This window comes from Rhincodon typus, unplaced genomic scaffold (genome assembly GCF_021869965.1).
Source record: "Rhincodon typus isolate 14 unplaced genomic scaffold, sRhiTyp1.1 hic_rhity00001680, whole genome shotgun sequence".
Classification (NCBI taxonomy): Eukaryota; Metazoa; Chordata; class Chondrichthyes; order Orectolobiformes; family Rhincodontidae; genus Rhincodon; species Rhincodon typus.
Window position 1 is genome coordinate 3,523 of NW_025967318.1, and position 19,898 is coordinate 23,420.

General features: G+C 38.2%; 1 protein-coding gene across 1 annotated transcript; it reads right to left on the minus strand.

The window, feature by feature from the left end:
• Nucleotides 1-723: 723 nt before the first annotated feature.
• LOC125481315 (5'-nucleotidase domain-containing protein 2-like) lies at nucleotides 724-19,542 on the minus strand (the record flags this gene model as incomplete). The annotated part of the gene is made up of 6 exons (XM_048592697.1): nucleotides 19,156-19,542; nucleotides 8,325-8,509; nucleotides 7,185-7,259; nucleotides 2,377-2,432; nucleotides 1,296-1,389; nucleotides 724-808 (listed from the first exon to the last, which is right to left on the minus strand). Coding segments are annotated over exons 1-6 (754 nt in total), but the record flags the coding sequence as incomplete, so codon positions are not given.
• Between the last annotated feature and the right edge of the window lie 356 nt (nucleotides 19,543-19,898).

Genomic DNA, 19,898 nt, shown 5'->3' on the forward strand with positions numbered 1-19,898 from the left:
TTTGAAAGCAGCTATTAAAAGGTGGGTCCCTCATCACGTTGTTCCTAAACTCAGTCCTTTTGGAGACAAAGGATAATATGCAAGTTGATTAAACATCCTGTGCATAGATTTAACACCTTCAGAATTTGAGACAGCTAGTGTCTTGGAGTTTGAATGATTCATTCAATTTGCTTATACCCCTTTGGATTAGCTTCAAGAAATAGCTCCGACTCAGTCAGTCTGGAATGTTCCATTTGGTTGAGATAGGGAGAGTGGTTTCAATCCACAAAAGAAGTCAGATGACCCTCAGACAGCCATCTATTGTAGCATTTTGTGTTCAGTTTTAAAATATTTTAAAAAGTTTGAACTTTAGAATATACTGGGACATGGCATTACTAAAAATGCCAACATGATAAAGTGGTGCAAACAAATGAAATTTTGTTATCAGCCTTATCAAGTAATCATGAGCTACATTAAATTTGCAGAGACAAATTTAAAAAAAAAAGTGTTAGTGCAATATTTCCCACTACAGCAATTTTCTTTTTTTAAATTAACTAGCACCTATGGGACCAGGAGTGTGCCACTTGATCATATATTCTGGATAATCAAGAGGCCCACATAATCAAATGTAAAAATACACACCAAGTAATAGAAACTTAACACAGCGGGTATTCACATCACTTTATTTACAGCATAAATCACTTAAATAATAATGAAACTTTGCCTTAAATAAAGAAAACTTACCAGGAGAGAGCCTTCTCACTTGGTCCCTCAACTGACTATCAGACATCATAGTATTCAAAGAGAAGTTGCCTCGAATTTGAATCAACTGTTGATATTTTGTGTGGCCATTCGATTGAATATATTTATATTGAGGTTACAAAAAAAAAAAAAAAAAAAAATTTACAAAAAACTAAGTGGACAGAATAATACTGTGAACTTTGCGGTATTTGAGGTATATAATTTTTGCGGGTTTTCAGTGTGCCGGTTCATAAAGTGCCAGTTAAAGCAAAGTTTGCTATACGACATTTTGCCAGGATAACTAACACGCCAAGCCAGCTGATACTCCCAGGCCTTCATTCCATAATTCTTTACTTGGTCACAAAAGGTGCCAAGTTCTAGAATTTCTCTCATCACCCTAAGTCCATTGGTTGTCATCTTTGAATAGAGATGCAACAGAAATCAAAAGCTCAATACTAGGTAAAACGCAGACAAATGGAGAAGAAACAGAATCTACATCCTACTGCTTAGGTCATGCAATTTTACATATAATCACAGATTCTTTTTTTGACATAAGTTACATTAAAAAAGTTTACCTTGCCATAGAAATCACTCATTCGGTGTAGAGGAACGTGTTGAGTGCCGTCATACATTTGAAACACTTCCTCATCTGGTACTGGACTGAGTCCTCTGCAGGTATGTACAAACCTATTTCAGTAATTCTTAAGATCACTTATTTCCTTGACAAAATATATTTCTATATGAAGGTGAAACCTCGAGTAAAAAGCAAGCCAAACAAATAACTTTTTTTAAAATGAATATTTCTGCTAACAATGCATAATATTAGATAAAAGTTTCACCACCACCTTTCCAAGGGCAAATAAGAATGGATAAATAAATTAGTTTTCACAATAATGAAAATCTTGCTAACTTTAAAATTTATTGCTAAAGTTTAGGTGTCACTTAATGCAATATTTAATGCACATCGGGCAGTTAACAATCAACCATGTTGCTTTGGGTCTCCAGTCACATGTAGGCCAGGCCAGGCAACAGTGGCAGACTTCCTTCCCTACGAAGGGAGCATGAATGAACCAGATGGGGTTTTACAATAATCTAAAAAAGTGGTTACATGGTTGCCATTATGCTATCTTTTTATTCCAGATTTTTTTATTGCATTAAAATTCAACTGCCATGGTGGGATTTGAACCCGAAACTCTGTAATGTTAGCTTGAGGTTCCAGATTACTAGTCCAACTGCATTACCATTACACTACTGCCGGTTGCCTCATGATGCTGATATACCGAAATATTTTATATAAAAGGAAATTGAAATACACATGAATGACTGCAGCCTAATGTGAGCATTTTCACTTTTAGTACACATGGGTTGCCAATCTAATGCATAACAAGATAGGCAAGCCCAAAATGTTCTATACAAATAGACTTATTACTATCGAGTCTAATTTTGTTTGACATAGACCTTCAACACAAATTACACACGAGTATTCCAAATATGTACTTATCCAGTACAACTAAAGTTCACATTGTTTTCATGTAAGCTTGCACAATCTTCGACTTAAATGCCTTGGCAGTCTGGTACTCTTCTTGCATAATTAAGTCGGTGTTAAATATAGTACAGTTAGAACAGGACAATATTAACCCATACAGCATCTCATACCTGTACACTGTTCCTAACTGGACATAGTGGAAAGCATCAATCTTCATTAGAAATCCCTGCCAAAGAAAACAATATTTATTCATGGGTTGAACTTGTAGGGGTTATCACACTGATGTTACAAAACCCATGGGACATCATTCATTAACCTCCTTGTGGAGTCAGAATTCCCTTGGTAAAGGCAACGGCTTGCTCGGTTGGAACTCATTGGAGCCCTTTACAAAGCAGGCCATGAAGGATCTTGTGGCACAGTGGTAGTGTCCCTATCCCTGAACCAGGAGGCCCAGATTCAAATCCCACCTGCTCCAGAGTTGTGTAATAACATCTCTGAACAGGTCCATTAGAAAAACAGGTTCATTTAAAAAAGAAATATCACTCTGCTTTGGTGGTGGGAAAGTTGCTCAGATGTGAGAGATAGCATTTCTGGGTATAGGGAAAGAAAGTTTAAAAAAAAACGGACAAAATAGATTGGGGGGGGTGGGGGGTGGGGGGTGGGGGGTGGTGGATGGTGAGGCTTTGTGGTGCAATGGTAGTTTCCCTGCCTCTAATCCAGGAGGCCAGGGTTTAAGTTTCACCTGTTCCAGGAGGTGTGCAGTAATTCCAGAGTAGCATTCACACTGAACACTAACAATGCATTTGAAATATTTATAAAATGCATTAATGGAAAACAGATCATGTTGTAATGGAACTGCTTCTACTGCTCGAAATCAGTTTGAAATATGGGGTAAATTCATTCCTTTTAAAAATATCACGTTGGTTATGATAGGATACTTTTTCTTTGGATAGATCAGCTTAGGGAAGCCAATGTGTCAATCTTTGCCTGAAAGAGGTGAGGAATCTAAGAGATCACCTGTGTTTCTGGTATACACAAATAATCACTTGAATTGATGAGATGAAAAGCTTTGGTAGGAAGTCTCCTTTTCAGGCAATTTCCAGCTGTACTTGTTCATTTTTTTTTTTAAAAAACAAAAGAAAACATCGTATGCAGTTTTAATTTTAAAGTGAGTTAAGGAGGCAGATTGCTCATTTTCTATAATGGCAATAATAGATTAATTTATTCTCATTTATCAAAATCAAACAAGGCACTTTTCAATAGTTCAGTCCTATGATGCTAGGTATGGGATTTGTATTTTAAACATCATTTATTTTAGAGCTTGCAGTTTGAACCAGTGGCATGTGGGTTTAGGTCTGTGTATAAAGGGCTAATAATTAACATGTCAATCTTTCTGGAGCCATGATTTAAAACCAGTATGTGTAGGAGAACAGCTGACAGGGGTCCTCTTGGTGTGATAAAACAAGGTTGATATAAAAATTCTATTATGATCAGAAACAGCAAACATTTAAAAAAGGCATCAGCTTGCTTTTGGTTCAACAGAATTGAGACTTGATTTTTGCTTAGGAAAAACAGGTTAGAAAGCCTTTGGGGTAAGTTTGCAAAAGTCCTGGCCGGGGTAAGATGTACGAACAATTTTCCTGCAGAAACGAGATGGATTCAGAACAGATAGTAAATAGGATCTCTCAGAGCAAGGATTTTAGTTTGAAATTTACCGATTAGAAGTGTTTAATTAAGAAATATGAGGGGGTTACTTGAAGATAAGAAAGTTTATGAATAGTCAAGGTAAAGGCTTAAGGTCACAGGAACAGGAATTCTAAGTCAAACTTTTCAGTATGGTAGTAAAACAAAAAAAAAAACTCTAAAGTTGGAGAAGATTTGTAGCTCTGGTTGTGAATGTGTAGACATGCTCGCTGAGCAGGTGGGTTTGGTTGCAAACATTTTGTTACCCTGCTACGTGACATCAGTGCACCTCCAGTGAAGCGTTGGCGTTCTGTCCCGCTTGTTATTTGTATGTCTCGGTTTGCTGGGGTGATTGATATTATTTCCAGTTTTGTTTGTCAGCAGTTTGTACACAGGGTCTAATTCAATGTGTTTGTTGATGGAGTTTCAGGCCTCCAGGAATTCCCTGGCGTGACTGTTTGGCTTGTGCTATTATGGATGTGTTGTCCCAGTCGTGTCCCTCATGGTCTGTGTGTAGTGAGACAAGTGACAATTGGTCGTGTCTCTTGGTGGCTACTACTGCTGAACGTAAAGGATCCCATACCCAAGACCAGCAAAACTGGGGTAATATACAGAATACCACGCAAGGACTGTGAGAAACGCTACGTAGGCCAAACCAGAAGAGAATTGACTACGCGGATACACGAACACCAACTAGCCACCAAGAGACACGGCCAATTCTCACTTGTCTCACTACACACGGATAAAGAGGGACACTAATTCTCACTACACACAGACGAGGGACAACACATCGATAATTGCACAAGCCAAACAGAGACACGCCAGGGAATTCCCAGAGGCCTGGTATTCCAACCGAACTCCATCAACAAACACATTTGAATTAGACCCTGTGTACAAACCACTGAGAAACAAAAACCAAATCATCCCAGCATACAAATAACAAGCAGGACAGAAAACTGACGCTTCACCAGAGGCGCACTGATGATGTTAGCTAGCAGAGTGATGAAACATTTGCAACCAAACCCACCGGCTCAGCAAACATATCTACAACCTCAAAAGAACTCTTATTTTTCACCAATTTGAAAACTGTAAAAGAAGTGATGGTGTCAGGAACAGATGGGATTTTATCTTTGTGCTTCAAAATCTTCTCATTAGTGGCAGCCCTTATAAGCCATGGGAAGGCAGCACTTTTTAAATTGGTTCAATTAAACTGCTCATGGATGAGGAATTCAGACAGTCATAATCATCTACTGACCTATCTCCAGGATGTGGAAACACAACAGTTTCATTACTCATTCTGTCAGTGTTCCAGACTTGATAAGACCATTTAGACTATCAGTACAGTACAGCACAGCAAGGGGAGGCTGGCAGAATCATTACACAGCATGTTAAAATGTACACAAGTTGGGCGCCTAAAGAAGTGGCAACATCGGCGAAAAAGGGCAGATAGCAGATAGATGACAGCATCTGGAGGTGTCAGATGAAAAACAGGAGGTATGGAAACCATGCATCCCAAGGCCCATAGCTCCAGTTTGGACACAGCAGGCATGGAGTAGCAGTGACAAAGGCCTGTAATGAAGACCCCAGAGCCTGTTTCTGAGACTCTGGCTGATGTCAAGTATATTAAGTATTTCAAGATGGTGCCAGAGTATGACGACACTTTGTATATGACACACAAAAAAGCACTTTTCACTATATATGTGTGACAATAAAACTAAAACAAATCTAATTTATATGTAAATATCTTGGCTTATTCTATTCTACTTTCGTTTCTTTTGTCTAATAATCTTCTGCATTTTGGCTTACATTTCAAAAAAAAAACCACCACGTAGATTTAAAAAGTAATCCATCAGGCCAGAGTACAGTCTGGGATTGAATTTGTTCAGCAGTAACATTAGCTGGGATCTTAACAATTCATCTAAATATATTTTGGACATTAAGAGGAGCGACAGAAAATGTTAAAACTCCTTACAGCAATGTGCATCTATTAAAATGATACACTTCATGTAAACTGGATTGCTGGTGTACAGTTGGCCTCAAATCACTAGTGTTATCATCGGTCTATCTTCTAGAAAGTAATAAAAAAGGCACAAGATGTAAGTGAGACTACAGGGTTCAGTCCATACCAAAAAGGGATCTTACGGTTATGGCCCTGAGCAACATCATTATGCAAATGGACAATAGACAAGGTACTCTTCCACATCAGAATTCATCTAAAAAAACTGACAGAATATTCATCAACCATCACTGTACTGGTCATCATTTCTTTTCATGCAGTATAGTGGTTGATCTATTATGTGGCTCTTCTGCAGATAAGTGTGTCTGCTGAGCTACATCTGACCACATACATCCTAGAAAAGGAGTAAAACAGGACAGATGGTGTTTCAACTGTCAAGATTAAACAAACATTCAGCCTGTAAATTCATATCAGAAACAAGACAGATGGAAGGGATGTAACTCACAGCCATGTGGATTACAGACATTATACAAAAGTTTCCAAATGAAATTGTTAAGCCTCACAGTCACTGCAGATCCCAATGTACTGACAGCTTGAGAAATTGAGATTCAACTTAACAAATTCACATGTAAACTCTATCCCTTCAAAGATTTCACAGAACTAATTAATTACACATTAGAGAGTGTACAAGTAATTAATAAAAGAAAGCTCGGATTAGAAACAGAAAGACATCACAAAAAAACAAAATATAGAAATGGAGGGAAATAAATAGAAATGGAGACAAGATGAAATTGTGGAATAGAGAGAAGAATTGAGAAACAAGATGCAAAAGAAATAAAGATAGACAGGAGGTAAAATTAAAGGAAAATGGGTTAAGACAAAAAAAAAGAAATCATGAGGGAATGCATTTGGCCAGACTAAGTGCTCCAAAAGAAATTATTAAAAAAGGCAAAGAAGGAATGGAGGGAAATAGGACAGGGAACAAGAGATGCAAGAGAAAAATGGAACAACAGGATATAATCCAGACTTTAAAAGAACTGATAAAGCCAACAGAATGTTAAAGAGCAACTTGATCATGTAAATTTTGTTTTGCTCCTCAGTTAGATTGGCTACCCCTACACTGTATGTATGTATATTCTCAACTTAATGGAGTATGGTCTTCACGAGTTAGCTTTCTGAATTCTATTAGGAGTTGGTGAACTATGTAATAATAGTTTCACATAGTATGGCATGCAAATAGGATAATCCTATATGGTTTGGAAGACTATATTACACATTTACTGGCATACAAAAACTTATGAAAATATTTAATTTTAAAATTATTAAGTTGCATTTTACCTTCCGCACGTCATAATGGAGGCCTCTGATGGCAAAGTTAGGTTGATATTCATACTTCCTTATTCCTTCCGGATACTAAGATAAATAAATTGAGATAAATGTTCAAGGTTCAAAGCCTCAAAAATACAACATTCAGCACAACGCCATCTTTTGTTCCAAATAATCAGAACCTGGGAGGCATTTCTCGTTGTGTGCTCTCCTTTAGAACTCAAATTTATTTGTCAGCATTAAAACAACAACATAACAATTTAGGTGCTGTATAATTAAATGTTTTAAGCTTACAGTTGCTCGAAAAAAAAAGTAGCAAATTAATTCTGACTTTACTCATTGCTTGATGGAATTGTATTAATCCCACTGAAATCTGCTAGTTTTAGTCACTTGCTACCGAGTCGCAGAAGCGGTGTACTACAAAATTATAGACTAACTTAATCACCACCATTAGGTAGCCACCTCTACCCATTAATTATTCTCCACATTGTACTCAGGAATAATTTCCCACTGATCAATGGTGTACTTATCCAATGCATAAAAATGCTCAGACTCAAGATGCTTAAAAAAAGATCAAGCATTATAAAATGCAATGGTAAGATATATGTTAAGTTACTATCAGAAGCAAAAACACACATCTCAACATCAGCATGACAGATTAATGTTTGAAGTGGGGGCTCTTTGATTTTATATTCAGTTGGAGACTCCCTTTAGAACTTTTCTTTTGAATAGAAATCTATTTGGAGTAGTCTGAAATATCCCACTTAAGAAGTCTGTCTGCTAGCCTAATATCCCAGTTCACTTCAGCTAACTCAGTTTTCATGCTCACATAGATGACCTATTTATGGTTAAAAAAATAAGAGTCTTTGACCTGCTCCCCTTCAAAACAGAATGTAAAACTTCCAAATCACACTATGGTCGCTGCTACTTAGAGATGAAAGATTAAGTCAAATTCAATTTTATTTGCAATAAACATGGGTAACTCAGCTAGTGTTAAGCATTTGTACCGTAAGTGTAAAACTAAAAAATAGCTTAACTATCGAATTTCCATTATCTGCTAACAAAGGTTCATTATTTTATAAATGAGTCAGATGTAATTGTAACAGCACTGAGCTTGAAGAAATTAGTGTAATAATTTTGAAAAGCAAGTACCTTGTATTGATCAATGAGTATTTCTCGTGCAGTATTGAAGATCATTGTGTGCAGCAAATTGGAATATTGTGCAAGAGTATAATCATAATCAAATCCATAAATTTCAATGTTCCCCAAATTAACCTCATTATTGGAATAGATGTTTGCAGGATTGAGGAGGTTGCAAATTCCTGGGGGAATGAGTTCTAGAAAGAAAAGTTACAACAAATTAGTTACAAAATTCTAAACAATTAAAAAACTGTGGTATTCTACCTTTGTGTAGGTAAAGTGTCAGAACTATCATACCTCCAAAGTTAAAGGGGGTGGGGGGTGGTGTGGAAATTCTGTTAAATAGCCAATCCTATTAATGCTGCTTTTAGTTGCTTCTAACTACCAAGTGAGGAAAAAAAGACGAACAGAAAACCAAAAACCATACAAACAAACCTCTCTCAGGTAACAAGGTGTAGAGCTGGATGAACACAGCTGAAGAAAGGGTCTAGGCCCAAAATGTCAGCTTTCCTGCTCCTCTGATGCTGCTTGGCCTGCTGTGTTCAGCCAGCTCTACACCTTGTTATCTCAGATTCTCTAGCATCTGCAGTTCCTACTACCTCTCAAACAAACCTTTCATCCTTTTTCTTAAAAAGGGATTTACTTTTTACAAATATCAGCACATCCTGTCAAGCCTCCATTCAGAATATTGTATATTTCAATGAGATTGCATCTCATTCTTTTAAATTCCAGAGTCTAGACACAGTCAATTTAATCAGCCTCTCACCATATGCTAATTTTCACACCAAGAATCAGTTCAGTACAGTAGACATTTACTATCCTCAAGGCAAGAACACCCTTCCTTAGGACATGAAGGCCAAAATTGCTCACAGGTGTTTACATATTTTCTGACAAAAAAAAGATGCAAGTCACAAATGATTTTTCATGCTGACATTCCATGAAACATTTTTGAATATATGGTTTCCCGTTGCATCATTCAGTATATTTATCTGCTCAATCTTCCCTCACACCAATGTAAATTGTCTTTGTTGAGTATAAGCTTTTTTCTGAACTTGAGCATGCCACTCTAAATCAAGTGAAATTTAATTTTATCATGATTGTTTTCAAGGATTTTCCACTGAGATTATAAAATTAATACCAGATTAAAGATAGCTTTATTCCCCAGTTGTTTCACAATGTTTTGTAGGGGCAGCTAATGAAACCATCTCGATAAACCAATCCCTATTTCAGTTTATCCAGCTTGTATGGAAATTGCATTCCGTCCCCACCCAAGCTTAAATTTCTTCTTGTTAATGCTCTCTAAAAAGATGAAAAACACCAATAGGGAATTGCCTACAGAAGCCACTGCAGCAGTGCTGTCTGAACCTTGTCATTCCCGATTTCCAGCACTTCCAATTCTACTTGCTGGTGTTCTAAAGCCAAGGCCCTTTCTCACTGCATCTTGATGTTGTCATCCTTTATTATCAGGGCTACTCATCCTCTGTTCCCTTCTGCCCGACTTTTTGAAATCTCGTGCATCTTGGAACTTTTAAAGTTTCCAACCTCAGTTAACTTTTTACCATGTCATGGTAATGTCAGTAAACAAAAATTAGAGATAACAACGTGTAGAGCTGGATGAACACAGCAGGCCAAGCAGCAGAGGAGCAGGAAGGCTGATGTTTCGGGCCTAGACCCTTCTTCAGAAATTACATTCTAGGTTACCAATTACCAGCAGGCAACACCATGGGGAGATGAAAGCATGAAAGCATTGCAACCTTTATCTCACTGCAAATTGCCTGTATTATATTAGGCTTTATCACTGAATCTGGTTGTTTTGCACATGCAATTTCAATGTCAAGGATAGTTATATAATTGCTTCCATTGAGAAAAGGAAAATTGTTTTAACATTTAAACTTTAGCTCAAACTTTAGTAAAACAATTGCAAAGAAGAAACGTCAACTAAATACCCTATTTGCTTGCAAGAGATAGCCATAGTACATTCTATTCTACTAATATTCTACAAAAGCCTATGACCATGTTCCTGAAGATTTGCTTTATAGAATACTATTTGGCAAGGAGGCACTTTCTCCTGTTTCGTCACATTGTTAACAGTAAAGTAAAGCAATGTTCAGAGTTAGGTGTGGAAAATGTACAGGAATGCACTCAGGAGAAAGAAAATATACAAGATAAGATATAGGAGCAGAATTAGGCCATCTGGCCCATAGAGTCTGTGCTGCTATTCAACCATGGCCGATATATGTTTCTCAAGCTCATTCTACTGCCTTCTCCCCAAAACCCTTGCTCCCCTTACTAATCAAGAACCTATCTCTGCCTTAAGTACACTTAACAACTTGGCCTCCATAAGCCTTTGCAGCAATGATTTCCACAGAGTCACCATGCTCTGGCTGAAGAAATTCCTCCTCATCTTAGTTCTAAAGGGTTGTCCCTTCACGGAGATTGTGCCCTTGGATCCTAGTATCTACTACTAATAGAAACATCTTCTCCACATCCACTTTATCTAGGCCTCTCACTATTCTGTAGACTTAAATAGGAAACCCCCCCTCCATATCTTTACAAACTCTTGAGTACAGTTGAAGGATCCTCACCTGCTCCTCACACGACAAGTCTTTCATCCCCAGGATCATTCTTGTAAATCTCTTCGGGACCTCCTCAAATGTCAGCACATCCTTGCTAAATACGAGGCCCAAATCCACTCAATATTCCAAATGCAGTCTGATTAGAGACTTATACAGCCTCAGTATACATCTCTGCTCTTGCCTCTTTTTTCTGGCCCTCTTGAAATGAAAGCCATTTGTCTTCCTAACTTACTAATGGAACCTGCATGTTAACCTTAAGGGAATCCTAAACTAGGATTCAAGTCCCTTTGCACTTCAGATTTCCAGAGCCTTTCACCATTTAGAGAATAGTCTATGCCTCTACCAAAACGTATAGCCGCACACTCTGCCACATTCAGCAAAACCAAAAAAAAAGTGGTAGGCGGAATACAATTGCCTAGCCTGTCCAAGTTTGTTTTACAGTAAGGAAACTGTAGCCAAGACATGAGACATAGAATTTCAGAATATCATATTTAAATTTTGGTACGTCCTCTCCCTCCTCATTCATATAAAAGCAAAATTACAAAGATATTCAAGCCTGAGAAGGCCTTCAGCAGTTAAAACACACTGCTGATTCTTACTTTTCACTGAACTTCTATGCCAAATCTTAAAAATATACCACTACAAGTTGAGGTTGTTCTGATAATTGAAGGTCTACTGTAAAAAGATTGTCAATGATGTAATAACAGCTGCTAAGTGTAGGAGCAAAAACAAAAAAAAACTTTGCATGTGTTCACGCACGTTTGGCATATGTGGGAAAGCTTGAGGATGGAGGGAGGAAGTGGGAGAAAGTCAGGGAGTGTTTCAGAATTCTCCAAGTTATTTCTACAATATAAGCAACGAATAATAAAAATCTTCCATTTCATCATTTCAATATAGTTAGCTTAAGCAGAATTTTGGAAATTCCTACTAGCGCCTCAGGAACATGAATGTTAACACTTGTATAGGTAAAAGTAGTGAACCCATGAGGTCAAAATAGTAAAAGTGAGGTTTTCCTACCTTAGTTAATTTTATTAATTAGCCAACATGCTGCAAACAGAATGTGACAAACTTGTATTTGTTATTTTGAAAAACAAAAGCAAAAAAAGGTGGGCATTAGAAACATGAAAAGAAAACACAAAATGCTGGAAATACTCAGCAGGTCATAGAGATATACAGCATGGAAACTGATCCTTCGGTTCAACTCGTCAATGCCAACTGGATATCCTAAAGAAGTTTATTTTCATTTGCCAGCATTTGGCCCATATCCCACTAAATCCTTCCTATTCATATACATCCTTTAAAGTGTTGTAATTGTACCAGCCTCCACCACTTCTCATTCCATACACACTCGCACACACATGCGCCACCCTCTGCGTGAAAAACTTGCCACTTAGATCCCTTTTAAAATCTTTCCTCTTTCACCTTAAAGCCAGGGGAAAAGACAAGGTCTTTCTCCCCTATCCATGCCCCTCATGATTTTATTAACCTCTATAAAGGTCACCCCTCAGCCTCCGACACTCCAGGGAAAATAGCCCCGGCCTACTCAGCTTCTCCCTATAGCTCAAACCCTCCAACCCTGGCAACATCCTTATCAATCTTTTCTGCACCCTTTCAAGTTTCACAACATCCTTCCTATAGGTCTGGCACATCTGTTGACAGGAAAAAGTTAAGTGGATGGCCTTTCCTCAGAACGAGGGGAAAAAAAAAAAATATAAAATCTAGTTCTATTCGTATAGAACGATGTTAAGTGGATATTTGTTTTAAAAGAAGAAAGAGAGTGGGAAGAACAAAACTGAAACTACTCTTGCTTCTGGATGGCAACCATTAAAGATTCTGTTATTCACACCTCCCCTAGATACATTGATTGTTTTGTTTCTTTACTTGTCCTATTCCCACTCTTTTAGCCTGGCAACTTGAAACTTTTTGTCATCAAACTTCTTCCAGCCTCCATCCTATCAGGCTTCCCCTTTTGTTGTTCTTCCCCCCCCCCCACCTCCTTTAACTTGCTCAAAACCTATTCCATCTCAAACCTTTCCTCATTGCATCAGAAGACCATGGACCCAAAATGTTAACTCATTTTCTCTCTCCACAGATACAACTTAACTTTATTTTTAAAACCACTAAAATTTTATTTCACAAATATAGGCTGGTAATAAAAATCAGAACAGCAGAAGTGTCAGTGTCATACAGCATTGAAACAGAACCTTTGGTCAAATCCTTCTATGTTGACTTGGTTTCCTAAACTGAACTAGTCTCATTTGCCTGCATTTGGCCTATATGCCTCAAAAGCCATTTGGATCGACAAGGTTTAAAGTGTTGTAATTGTATCTGCCTCTACCATTTCCTCTGGTAACTTGCTCCATATATACACCACCTTGTGAAAATGTTGCCCCTCAGATCCCTTAAATCTTTTCCCTCTCATTAAACGTGTGCCCTCTAGTTTTGGACACCCCTACCAAAACCTGGTGAAGAGAGCTTATCCCTGTCCCTCATGATTTTATCAACCTCTAGAAGGTCACTGATCAGCATCCTATGCTCCAGGGAAAAAAAAAGGTCCCAGCCTATCCTTATGATTCCAGCATCCTAGACTTTGGTAACATCCTTGCAAATTTTCTAAGCACCTTTTCCAGTTTAGTAACATCCTTCCTACAGCAGGGTGACCAAAATTGTCTGGGGTACTCCAGACGTAGCCTTAACCAAACCATTTACAGGTAAAACATGGTGTCCCAACTGCTGTACTCAATTGTCTGACCAATGAAGGCACACGTGCTAAACTCTGCTTTCACCACCGTGTCTATCTATGACACCACTTTCAAGGAAATATGTACATGTATCCTTAGATCTCTGTTTGACAACATTCCCCATGACCCTACCATTAACTATGTAAGTCCTGCCCTAGTTTGTCTTACTAAAATGCAACACCACACATTTATCCAAATTAAACTCCATCTGCCATTCCCTTCCCCACTGGATCAAGATCCCATTGTACTAGATAATAGGAATATTAGGAGAAAATAAACTAAATACAGGGTCACAAAAAGAAAAAAAACAACAAAAACAGGCAGAATCTTTTTTTAAATTTCTGAAGAATAATATTAAAAGAGTATTGAACACTGGTGCTCACTGTTCCATTGATTTATGCATCATGAAAGAATGGCAAATAAATAAGCTTCAAATAGCTCATCATGTTGGCTAAAAGAAACCACTGACGTTTGCAGCCTGTTTTCTATTAATAATTAGAAATCTTCCAGTGGACTTGTGCTTCGATATCTTCAGGCAGAAAAACTCAGTGCAAGGTTTTGCCTCAATAGACTAAATGCTGCATGTAGCACTTCTCAGTAACTTCGCTACATACGTTTAATGAGGTATCTTTCTCTTTTACATTAAAAAAGAGGCCCTTCATAAAGAGCATCCCACAATATTCTTAAACCTTGGATTAATTTAGGGAAAAGCAGACTTGTTATTAGCCTATTTGTAGTTCTATTTTCTCATCTGTTGAAGCAAAAAAGGAAATAAATGTAAACACCTAAGTTATTTAGTGTGGCACACATCTCAGCCTGTATGAATTGGCAATCCATCTGCTACCTAATATGAACCCAACTCTAAAGTAAGTTCCAAAAGGTCTGACCATATTCATACAAATCTTCATCACTTCAATTGTAAACAATGGATCATTAATTGGTAAGTGGTTGAACCATTTAAATGCTCATGAATGCGTAGGTTTGAGTGAAATGAGGATCATGGTTTTGTTGCTGTATATCAAGATTTACCAATAAAAATAAGATTCATTCAAATGTATGAATATCAAATAATTTTATTTGGAAGGGTTTTAAACTCACTTCAGATTTCCCTTTGAACCATTTTGGGCATTTGAGCCCTATAAACCATACATGATCAATTCCGAGATTTGATCCACGTATCTCCAGCAACTCAACCAGTTCCAAACACAGCAGTGTGATTGTCCCTGACCAGGTTATTGTAGAGTAAAAAAAATCCAGTTAAGCCCATGTATCCTAGAAACATAATTTGGTAGCTCTGGTTCCAACATTACCAATTAGACAACATTTTTCACACTCCCTCAATAGTCTGTCATCATTCAGCAGGTGGGGGTGAATCAGTTCACTTCTCTTCAAACTCCTCTGCTAACCTCAAAAGACTGATGTTCTTTCTAGTACAAACCTATAACACTGCCTAATAAAAGAGGCAATTACTTAAAGGCCATCGAATCAGTAAGAAGTAGTCATTTACAAGATTTTAACTGCAAGAAAAAAAAAGAGCACTTTTAGTATCTGCTAACCATGAGAAAAATAAATCAAGAGGCACCACCAAGCTACACAGGTGAAAGAAGCTGAAAAGGAATGTCCAGAACAAAAATGATGGGAACATAAAGTCCTCAGCGTATCCTTGAGGCAGTGGCTTTCAACCTGAAACCATGATTGTTTGTTTGCATCCTGTACTCTGAGGCAAATGTGTCAGTTGTCCTTGGGTTCTTGATGTTCTGATTTTTTTTTTTTAAAATGTATCAGTTCTATCATGTGACACTTTTCCTTAAGAGGCTAAGTAAGCACTTTCTCCAGCTGGTTCTAGTCACAAATCTACTTCCTCTGCTCTGCCTAAAGCTGTTCCCAGAAATAGACAAACTAGCTTTGATTTCAATGTTGGCATTTGTTGCTTCCAAGGTTGCTAATTGCAAATGTAACTTTCACATTGATTTTGATTTACACCTCCAACATATTTCATTTCTAGAGTGTTTCTTCACGCCCTACTGGATACACTAGTTTGTTACTTTTTTATAAGCTTCAGTTCAGATGATTTAAATCTATTCCAATTGGTTTCATAAAGTTTGGCTGACCACACTGGTTAGCCAATTACTGTGGCCATTTTAAGTTCATGTTCTCACAGCAGATGTTCTCATTTCACCTTATTAGCACATACCAGTTCACTGTGATGTACGTCAATGTTGCCACATGTGAAGTCAGAGTTGTGAAATTATAAATTTTCAGTCCAGCATATGACAATCAGGTTCAACTGGGGATATATTTAGGAGTTTTAAATATGCAAGATTATATCTACTAAAACCAAAAGGATATGAAGGACTTTAAAATAAAGCAGCTCAATGCTTATCAGAGTGGACTAGAATGACGTTCCTGGTTATATCATTATCCCCTGCTCCACTGCCATAGTAAAAATATTCATATTCACAGTAAAAAGGGCCTACATCTGAAATTTTAATCTCTTTTCTCTTTACTCGTGTCAATGAGCTCCCTGCACAATGGTATTTTACTCATATTTCAAATTTTTAGTACCTTCAGTTTATTTTTAATTGCCACAAAAGTTATACAACTGGCTTGTTCACTTGCTTGTTCTCCAACACCAAAATGACAAATAAATTTTTTGTAATGAATTCTTTAAAATGACAGAAGTCTGATCTTTGCTAAATGAGTATCCACAGATTGAACAATGGGGATCCAGAAATACCACAGCAAGAATCATTGACGTTTCAGGGAAGATTTGCTCAATTGGTGTTTACATGCAGTGTCAGGTGTATTCATAAATGGCTGTCATTTTCAGAAAGTTGCTCCTACTTATTGACATCTATTTTCCACAGTTCAGAAGCTTTTTTTAAACCAGTCCTTACAGTTCCTCTGCTGTCCATCAGAACATGAATTCTCAGCTGTAAATGCAGAACAAAACAAAAGAGTCTGGAGATTTTCTCAGCAGACATTCCCATTTAAAACTTGATCATCATAGTCACATCCTCATGATAAGTGCATCCATTAATAGCAGATCAGTTTTAAGTAGTTGGCAGTCTTGCCATCTGATCTTCATTAACGGTCTCAGGCAGCTTGTGGCATGGATATCTTGTCCAAGCTTCATAGGTATAAAACATACCTGTTAGAACAGCAATTTGGTCATACTGGGAGGGTAGTTTGTGGAGTAATGGCATACTTGTCCCATTATTTATAAAGCCTGGGATCACATTTACTCTGATATTTTTCTTCACAGATGCTGTCAGACTGCTAACCACAAGTCTGACCGATGACAAGAAACAATTTATATTCATGCTGTTAATGTCCATTTTATTGGATGAATTCTAATTTTACCAACGCACCTACTATATGTCTCTTCATCAAAATGCCATTTGATAGCCCATGTACACTATATTAAATCACATTAACCCTTTGTAATCTGATCAAAAACTTAAACTAGTTAATTATAATTTGCCCTTAAATCCAAACTGAATTAACTCGCAAGAGGCTGCTTTTGTTGTCCCAAATAACATTTTTCTAAAAGCTTCCCCACTAAAGGTGAAATAAATTAGTATGTGGTCACTGGCCTTAACCTTAAACCTACTTGGAACAAAGGGTCAAACATCTGTAACTGACCAGTCCTCTGGCACCATCCCTGTATCTAAGGAGGACGGGAAGATTCTGATCAGTGCCTTTGCAATTTCCACCATTTCCTTCCTCAGCATCCTAAGATACATCTCAACCAGTCCTGATGACTTATCAGCATTAGGTACCTCCTCCATGTCAAGTTTTATTCAATGCTCTTAATCTCCTCTTTCACAATGGCTTGGACAGCATCATCTTCCTTGGTAAAGACAGTTTCAAAGTGCTAATTTAGCACTCAGCCACGCTGTCAGTTCCATGTATAATTACATTTTTTTGGTCCCTAGCAGACTCAACACCTCCTTTTACTATTTAGCCCAATGGAAGACTTTTGGATTTCCTTTTATGTTAATTGTCAGTTTCTTCTTGTACTCAAAAATCAACTTGCTGGCATGGAGATATCCCTCATCCTGGGTGGGGGCCGTTAAGAACACAAGCAAAAGTATTCAGTCAAATTCTTTCATTCTCTTTATTTATGAGTCTTTTAAAAGGTTGAAGAGTGCCAGTTAATCTGACCTTGACTCTCAGACTATTGAAAGCCAGGAGAAACAAAAAAAAAAACCAAATAAAATACTGAACACAATTTGTAATAAGGGAGGAGATGGAACTCTCCAGATCCTGCATTGCTTGAGTCATTGTGGGAATTATTTGACTATTTTAAATAAAATGAGTCTGGACAACTAATCCTTGGAGATGATTTTTACTGTCAGTTTTAAATGGTTTTGATGAGTTAAAGACAATAGCTCGACGTAGAAACAGGCCCTTCGGCCCAACAAGTCCACACCAAACCTCACAGCATCCCACCCAGACTCATCTCCCTATAACCTACCTAATCTACACACCCCTGAACACCATGGGCAATTTAGCATGGCCAATCCACCTAACTTGCACATCTTTGGACTGTGGGAGGAAACCGGAGTACCCAGAGGAAACCCACGCCAACACGGGGAGAACGTGCAAACTCCACACAGACAGTCACCCAAGGCTGGAATCGAACCCAGGTCCCTAGCACTGTGAGGGAGCAGTGCTAACCACTGTGCCACCATGCTGCCCTCGATTCCAGCCTCGGGCGACTGTCCGTATGGAGTTTGCTCATTCTCCCCGCCTGCGTGGGTTTCCTTCCATAGTCCAAAGCTGTGCAGGTTATGGTGGATTGGCTATGCTAAATTGCCTGTAGTGTGCAGGCTAGGTGGATTAGCCATTGGAAACACAGGGTTACAAGAAGTGGATGGGTGGGATACCCTTCAGAAGGTTGGTGTGGAGTCAACAGCCTGCTTCCATACTGTAGGGATTCTATGATTCTTCAATCTATTCTGATAAGTAATGTTTTTCATTCCTGGAGCCATTCTTGTACATCATTTGTGCACTGTCTCCAAGGCATTTGCAATTTTCCTGTGAAATGACACCCACAATACTGCACATAACTCTAACCGAGGTCTAACAAGTGTCTTATACAAGTTCACCATTACCTCCTTGCTCTATGCCCCTATTAATAAAATGTCTCCCGTTCCTGTACTCGCTTTAGAATTATACCCCACCATTTTACGTTGTCTTTCAAAATTCAAAAGGCCAAATGACTTGCTCCTGTTCCTATTTTCTACGTTTCTTCCTACCCAAAAAGCATCATCCGAGTTTTCTGTATCAAGCGTCATCTACCACCCATCCATCCATCCATCCATCCTACCAACTCGTCAATGTCCTTTTGGAATATCATACAGTTTAAAATTTTTTTCCCAGTTTCGGGTGATCTGCAAACGTTGAAGTTGTCCGCTGAGCGCCAAGATCCAGATCGTTCACATAAATCAGGAGAAGCAAGATATCACTCAAAACAGGATGCCCTCAATGTGATCAATAATCATTCCTTGCCAAACTTACCATGGACTAATTTCTTCATCTCATTGTATCGGCTCCACAGATAAGTTTTGTTCTCAATCTTCCCTGTTGTACTGGGTCTGCTGGCGTCAATGGGATCCGCTGGACTATGCCGAGAAGCCTGACTGCGTTTCTCGTAGCTTTCAAAAGGCAGCACATCAACACCTTTTGTGCAAAATCCCGGAGCTAAACTAGCGGCAGAAAACTTCACCGCTTTCCAGTGCAAAGATGCAGAGAGAGACTTGATAAATAGCCTAGCCATGGTGCTGTCTGACAATTTCCTTCGTGCAGTAAACCAGTACCTTTTTAAGCCTTTGAAAGAACACTATGTTGCGATCCAACCCTTTGCTGCACGGATCAGCGTTTAATCGTATTCAGTTGATCAGGCTTAAAGCGCTTGCAACAAATACAGGACTCTCCAATCAAAACTCTGCCCTTTGCGGCTGGGAACCAATCCTATTTGGGAAATCTCCCTTTTTCACAGCCAATGGAGGAGGGCACATGTTAATTTCTTGTTTCTAGTCGGAAACGGCTGGAGAAAATCATGGAGGGTGCAGCTAGTTCTGAATGCACTGGGAGGAATTTACTATCCCTCCAGAGATCGTTCTTTTCATTATAATGAAATTAAAAACATGCACAGTTCGAAACTGCAATAAAGACAACAAAAAAATGCTGAAAAGGCATTCTCTTCTTGTCACAGGTGAATAGAAAATGTTCCATTATAAGCCCTTTAGTCAGAATTTAGA